General features: G+C 36.6%; 1 protein-coding gene across 1 annotated transcript; it reads left to right on the top strand.

Annotated features, from left to right (window-relative positions):
* Window positions 1-2,978: 2,978 nt before the first annotated feature.
* LOC113298782 (histone deacetylase HDT1-like) lies at window positions 2,979-5,499 on the top strand. The gene is made up of 9 exons (XM_026547610.1): window positions 2,979-3,138; window positions 3,521-3,591; window positions 3,727-3,949; window positions 4,161-4,208; window positions 4,324-4,466; window positions 4,587-4,685; window positions 4,779-4,872; window positions 4,986-5,121; window positions 5,220-5,499. The coding sequence occupies exons 1-9, from the start codon at window positions 3,126-3,128 to the stop codon at window positions 5,269-5,271; spliced, it is 879 nt and encodes a 292-aa protein (XP_026403395.1). The 5' UTR covers window positions 2,979-3,125; the 3' UTR covers window positions 5,272-5,499.
* Window positions 5,500-7,348: the final 1,849 nt, after the last annotated feature.

The following is a 7,348-nucleotide window of genomic DNA, read 5'->3' as shown; positions in this document are numbered from 1 at the left end:
AACACCACTTGAATATCTTGTGATCAATCACATACAGAACGGAGTCTGTTAACAATGTATTATCACAAGATGTCTTTAGATCTACAAACAGTTCTAAAGACCTTGTCAATACTTCGATCTAGTTTGAGTGAATCTTATATCTGAAGAGAAGATTCTCAAGAATAAACAAGCTCGGTGCAATCAAAGTTTCAACAACCGTTAGTCAATCAAATCAATCAAAAATAATAACACTGCAACTATCTAGTTTCCTACCAATGGTACTCATAGAGCTTCTTGATCCCACAAAAGTTTTTTAACGAGCGGTCGTAAGAGATTTCACCTAATTAGGATACTTTCCTATCCGATTAGACGGCTCCACCAGAAACAACAAGAATGAAGTTTGCCTGGCTCTTAGGATAGTTTGCTAGAAATGCAAACTTAGGTATTTATAGACCAAGGATGTCTAGACACTAAGGAATTTCCAAAACCGAAAATATTCTCAAGATATGCAATGAATATCAAAATTCAGTTTTCCTAATTCCAATAAATGCTTGTCCAAAATATCTGAAATCTCTCAATACAAAATATCCAATTAGTAAATGCATATTACTAATTATTATTGTTAGAGCACTTCTCGGTCGAACTCGCAAGCGTTACTATCTCAAGCTTGTTTGTCAAGTTTAGTTGGCAAAACTATAAGTCTTGATTTCTAGTCTACTTATAGTTATGTCTCGGATTAGGATATAATGTGTAGTTGAGCTTTAGACTTCATGACGGTCATCGATTGAAGACGAAGCACTACTAAGGGGAGCTTGTGGAACTTGATCAACAAAACGGTATGTGGAGACTTGAACTCATCTATCACTCAGAAGTCTATTTCTATTCTATCTCCTATTGAGACATAAGTCATATAACTATATAGACTTTACTTTATACACATTTGATATTTCGAGCCGAGTTTAACTCGCTTACATATTTCTCGAAATATGTGTTGATAAGCTCTTTACAAAAGCTGAATATGACGATGATTTCTAAACTGGTATGGAAATTTTTGGATGACCAGGACCGCTTGTGGGGTCAGATTATGAAGGCTTAGTGTGTGAAAAATGGCAGCTTTTGGGAGGTAAAAAAACCAGTTAAATGCTCAACAACTTGGCAATGCTGATAGTTAGAGAGGCAATGTGGGACGGCTGCTTCTGGTCAGTTGTGAAGGGTGAATATATTAATATTTGGGATGACTCATGGATCCAAGCATTCCAAACAAGAAGCATGAAATAAGGATAATGATAACTATAACATAAAGAAGGTGGAGAATCTTATTATTCATGAAGAACACAGGTGGGATACAATCAAGCTGCAACAACTCTTCAACCAATCTGAAGTTACGAAAATAATGAAGATTCATCTACCTGATGAGCTAGATGATAATACAGCTGACAAATTGCTTTGGACTCATCATCCGAAAGGTGAATTCTCCTCTAAATCATTTCTTAAGACTTTGAATGATAGAACTCCCTCGACATCTACCAATTTTTTATTTCCGTGGAAGAAGTTTTGGAATGTTAACAATATCACTCAAAAGATCCACTTATTTGTATGGAGAATGCTCAAAAATGGCATTCCAGTTGCTAGTGACATAAAGAAACACATCCACGGGATAAATGATGATTGCAGATTATATAATAGAAATATATAAATAATTGAGCATTTGTTCTTATATTGTCAAGTGTCACAAGCTGTTCTATTTACTTCTCATCTGAGTCTCAGAACATGGGAGAATCAAGATCAGTTAATTCAGGATCTTATTATTCAGTGACTGGCTGAAAAAGGGGACTATGCGAAATTAAAGATGAGAATATGTGTTTCTTGGGCAATCTGGAAAGCTAGAAAACTGTAGTCTTTAACAAAGGTAGCTTCTGCATCAAGTCTGTCCTTCTAGAGGCTCTATACTGGTTTAATATGAAGCTTGTTGTTGGAATGAAGATAAGTCAACTGAGACTGATATGTTAGAGGCTCAAAAGGATTACTGGGAACCACCTGAAGGAGATAAAATAAAGATAAATTTTGACGGAGCAACAGGGTCAAAGGGTTTTGAATGTGGTGTTGTAGCTAGAGATAAAGAAACTAAGTTTCATGGGTGTCAAAGTAGGGCTATTGCTTTGATGACTGTGGAGCTGGCTACTAGTAAAGGTTCCAGAGACATTGTGCTTGAAGGGAACTCGTTAGTTGTCATAAACTCCCTAAAGTACAAGCACTATAAGCCCAAGTGGAGGATCCAGAATACATTCAACAGGATCAGAGAAGACCTTATGCAATTCGGGTCAGTGGAATTCAGGTATATCAAAAAAAATGCCAATAACATGGCGCATAATCTTGCAGCTTTGGCTGTTACTACACACTTCGATTGCGTGGCTTACTTTTCCTCTTTCGTGTACCTTACTATTTAGTTTCTTCTTTTAATGTTATTTTCTTTTTTCTTTTCGCTTTAAAGAAACTTTTCGTTTTAAAGAAAAAAAATGAAGAAAAAATTACATATGTGTTTTAAAATGTTTCCAATCATTCAAAAATATATGGAAATAAAACATAAAACTGTCTTCTCCATCCGGTAAGGATTGTGCAAACTCAGAAGTAAATAATCTTTTGTGGGACAAAGGGAGGATAGCGTTCCAGCCTTGCCGGATTACTATCACACTATTCTTGCCCTGGAAATAAGGTGTAATTTGTACTGCATACAAGTTCGTTGGGTGCGTATAATGCCGGGGTGGCAGTGCTACTACAATGTTACATCTACTGTGGTCTGTGGGGATTCCACCAGCACACTGGTATCTCTCATCCATCAAGATTTGAAAGTTGCTGATTATACAACGACCACCGTCCATCAAATATCTACACTGCTGTCGAAAGTCGAAACTCTCAATCAAATAATATCACATTATTTTTACCGTAGTACATACTACAGGGTAGCAATCCAAGTTCTAAGAGTTTCGCCGCACCGCATCATCAACACTAAAACCCTGAGCGGGCAAATACACTTTTCGAACCCTAGAAAGTTCTCTCTCACACACGCTCTCTTTCCCTCTAGCGCTGCTCAGAGACCAAGAATTTCGCTGTTTCTACAACCCTAATTTCTTCATCTTTCAACAGCAATGGAGTTTTGGGGTAAGATTCAATATTCGTTTCATGATTTGTTTCAGGTTCTAGGTTTTATGACATATTTTTTCTCTTAAATCTTATAGGGTTTTAGTAATATTTTTTTGAGGATTTTGTTGATCGATATCATCACTTCAACTTTCATCACCGCTGATTTATGTTAGTGTGTAGATAGTTTTGTTTCGTTAGGGTTTGTTCGTTTGTTACTGAAATAGAGACAGAAATTAGTTTTGTTTCGTTAGGGTTTCTTCGTTTGTTACTAAAACAAGTCAGATTTGATGAACCCTGTTTTACGTTTAATTAGAGACAGAAATTAGGTCATGGATTTGATTCAGTTTGCCTGATCTTAGGTTTTGATTCGACTAACAACAAAAACTGACTTGTTCTGTAGGTGTTGAAGTCAAACCTGGTGTACCTCATAAGGTTACCTTTACTGAAAACCGCCTTATTCATATCTCGCAGGTTAGTATCATTAATTTCAAGTTTCTTCTGTTAAATGTGTGTGTGTTCTTTGTCATTGGTTGTTAATTGTGTTAATTGATGAAATTATGATGTAGGCTTTGTCATTGGTTGTTAATTGATGAAATTATGATGTAGGCTGCACTTGGGGAAACAAAGAAGGGGAATGAGAATGTTGTCCTCTTTGTTAACTTTAATGGAAAGAAGCTGGTGGTGGGAACACTTTCGATGGACAAATGTCCTCAAATTCAATGTGATTTGGTTTTTGAGAAAGAGTTTGAGCTATGTCACAACTCGAAAAATGGGAGTGTTTACTTCAGTGGCTACAAAGGTTTCCTGGGTCCTGAATCACCTTCAGATGGTTTGTTTGCTGCGCTCATATATATTTTCAGCTGCTTTTCCTTTCATACTCTATTTCTAGTTTCTGTTCCATGTAGTCAGTTTTTGTTGTTGTCACTATTTGAATGTCTTCTAAGCTTTGTCCTTTTGTTCATGTCACTATAGTTGATTTTCTGGTAGATGTGGAAACTTGTATGTCTTATATCAGCTTTATTCTTCTTCTCATGTTCCAGATTCTGATGATTCTGATAGCGATGATGAAATTCCGCTTGTTGCAAATGGTATGATTCTCTTGTTGGTTATTTATTCAGCCAGTGTGAGATGTTTTTTTTTTTTTTTTTGATTTTATAGAGGTCATAATATTTAATTAATATGTACTTCCATGTGTCTATTTAGGAAAACCTGAGCCACTTGAAGGTTCTAAGGTCGGTTCTTCCGAAGCTAAACCAAAGGTGAAAATAGTAGAACCAAAAAAGGGTGATGAAAGTGAAGATGATGATTCTGAGGATAGTTCTGATGAGGAGGAATCAGATGAAGAGGTCTTACTTAATACTTAATCCATCACTAGTTATCATTGCATGCATTGTTCTTATCCCAACCCTGTTGCTCATGTAAGTTATGTGATATCATTAACCCCTTTTCGGTATATTGTTTTATAGGATAATAAAGGAGCTTCTGATGGCACCAACGACGAAGATGAAAGTGATGATGACGAAGATGAAAGTGATGATGATAGTGATGATGATACTCCAGACAAGGTATTTCTTAGCTTTATCTCTCTGTTTAGTTATGCTGGTTCTTTTGTGCAAGTTAATCAAGAGTCACTTATTACATTTCACATATTCGTGAAGGCTAAGAAGAGAAACAAGAGATCTGCTGAGACTTCTGCATCTAAAACCCCTGCTGACAAGAAGGCTAAATTGATGAGTACGCCTCAGAAATCTGGTAATGAGCGTAACTTTGGTGCATGTTTCTTATTGTCCTAGTTTGCTGCTTCTTATATTGTTTAGTGGTATGTTTTTTCTATTGTTTATACTTGAACATCCTTTTGAATGTAGGTGCTGATGGAAAGAAGGGATCCGGGGTCCATATAGCAACTCCTCATCCTGCTAAGAAGGCTGGTAAGGGTGACAAATCAAAGCAAGAAACTCCGAAATCTGCTGCCACTCCAGTCTCATGCAACACTTGTAGCAAGTACGTTGTAATGCGCATTTAAATATCCAAATCTCAGTTATAGAGGCGCATTCGATGTCTTACTGTAGCTGACAAATTTTATTTTATTTGTTTATTAGGACATTCAACTCAGAGAAGGGCCTAGAATCTCATACCAAGGCAAAGCATTGAAGCTGAAGAGCGCAGAACTGTAAATCAGGCTATATCTCACCATCTTCTAGTTAATAGTCTCTTTTTTTTTTTTTTTTGGAAATATGTGAAGGTTCTTATCAAATGAGATTTGGAACTCATTCATCTATGAATCCTTTCTTTTGAAACATATCTGAAGGGCTTGTGAAATGAAATATTGAAACTCCAGTGGTTATAATCTTTTCTTTGCGATACATGCCAATGTTTTTATGTTTTTCTATTAACAGAAATTTGTATTGACCAAGTATAGCAGAGTTTGATTGCCAGTCAATTTCTCATCAGTATCTGCAATGTCCTTCTTAGCTGATGGTCAGCATTGTGCTGCTTAGTTAGAACCTATCGAAGATTATACTCAGCATGCCATGGCGTATAGCCTACCCAAGTATGGATGGAAGCTTGGGAAATTTAAAACTGTATTCTCTCTTCGTAGGTCATTTAAGGGATACTGCTAATTTACACTGTCCTACCGTGCTACAGCCCTCAGCTAATTTAATTTATTATTTAAGCGACTGGCAACACTATCTACGGAACATTAGATATTACCTACTATCTACCTATCTACAGAACATAAGACATTACCTACTATCTACCAAAAAATAACCTGCCTTTTCTTTGTTTTTTGGCTTGCTTGCAGTTGTCAATGGTGGTTTGTGGTACCAATAGGAATCAAGCGAAATTGTGAGAATTTAATGAAACCAAATGTACATGACTGAAATTCTGAGAATTTAATGAAACCTAACAGAGGATACAATCCAATAGGATGGCAGAAGGTGTGCAAATTCAAAGATTTTGGTGGGTTGTCATTCAGAGATCTTAAGAAACTAAATTTAGCCTTAAGAGAACAAAAATCTGGTTAGATAGGTGGATTCCAGGTGATAATACACTTCCTCAGCCAATTATTCTATCAAGAGTGGAACTTCTTAATCAGATTTTCGACAGTAATACTTCTCAGAAAATACAGAGTTTATTTCTGGATACTTCTAAGGAAGACATCATGGTTTGGATGCCTGTTAGAGATGGAAAATTTTCAATAAAAAGTCTTTATAATGAACTCACTATGAACACTTCAGAGGCTTCGGTAAACGGAAGGATTATTCAAAACAATGTCTGGAAAAGGCTTTGGAAGAGTAACACAACACACAGAATTAAGTTGTTTGCTTGGAGATGCATTCATGATTCACATCTCACAAGGAGTAGGCTAGCTCGATATAACCCCAGTATAGATTCTCAGTGTACAATATGTGGTCACAATGAAGAAACAATGTAACATATTCTGTTTCATTGTGGGCATGCAAGAGTTGTCTGGAGATTGGTCAATGTTGATATTGATGAGGTGCAAAGAAATTGTGATAGTGTCTCAGAGTGGGTTGAGAAGTTTACACATTAATCATAATGATGATGACAGATGTTTGGCCACCCTAATGATAACTGCTTGGACCCTATGGAAGGACAAATGCGATAAGGTTTTTCAGGGAGTAAAACTTAACCCTTTTAATACCATGCATAGAGTTCAATATCACCTGCATTCACATTTACATGACACATCCATGAATACAAGCATTGTTAGTTCATCTGCACACTCTCATTGGAAACCTCGCATGCAAGATATATTAAAATTTAATGTAGATGCTTCATTTGATGAGGAAACTAACACGCTTGGCACTAGCATAGTCTTACGCACTCATGCAGGAACCTGTGAAGGGATCAGAGGATTCTACTCAGATGGAGCACTAAGTCCGGAGGCTGGAGAGTGCATGGCTATTCGAGAAGCTCTATTGTGGGCTCGAGAAAAGCAGTTCACATAGAAGCTGATGCAAATCTAGTAGTTCAATCAATCATTGATAATGTTCTTCTTATTCAGTGGGAGAATAGGAGCACTCTGAAGCATATTAAGAGTCTGAGTACCGGTTTTAATCATTGTAGTTTTTCCTTTGTTAGTAGAGATGATAATAGAGTAGCTGATGCAGTTGCAAGATCTGTTAGAGAATCAACTACTCATATAAACCTTTTAAATAACTTCCCTGAGGATATTTGTAGTCTCCTGGAAAGAGACATTAAT

This window comes from Papaver somniferum, chromosome 7 (genome assembly GCF_003573695.1).
Source record: "Papaver somniferum cultivar HN1 chromosome 7, ASM357369v1, whole genome shotgun sequence".
Lineage (NCBI taxonomy): Eukaryota > Viridiplantae > Streptophyta > Magnoliopsida > Ranunculales > Papaveraceae > Papaver > Papaver somniferum.
This window is presented reverse-complemented; position numbering and strand designations above follow the sequence as displayed.

What these genes read in the sequence shown, in the direction of transcription:
- LOC113298782 (XM_026547610.1), top strand. An exon ending in GCCTTATTCATATCTCGCAG is followed by an intron (nt 3,592 to 3,726) that starts GTTAGTATCATT and finishes ATTATGATGTAG; the next exon opens with GCTGCACTTGGGGAAACAAA. An exon ending in TCCTGAATCACCTTCAGATG is followed by an intron (nt 3,950 to 4,160) that starts GTTTGTTTGCTG and finishes CTCATGTTCCAG; the next exon opens with ATTCTGATGATTCTGATAGC.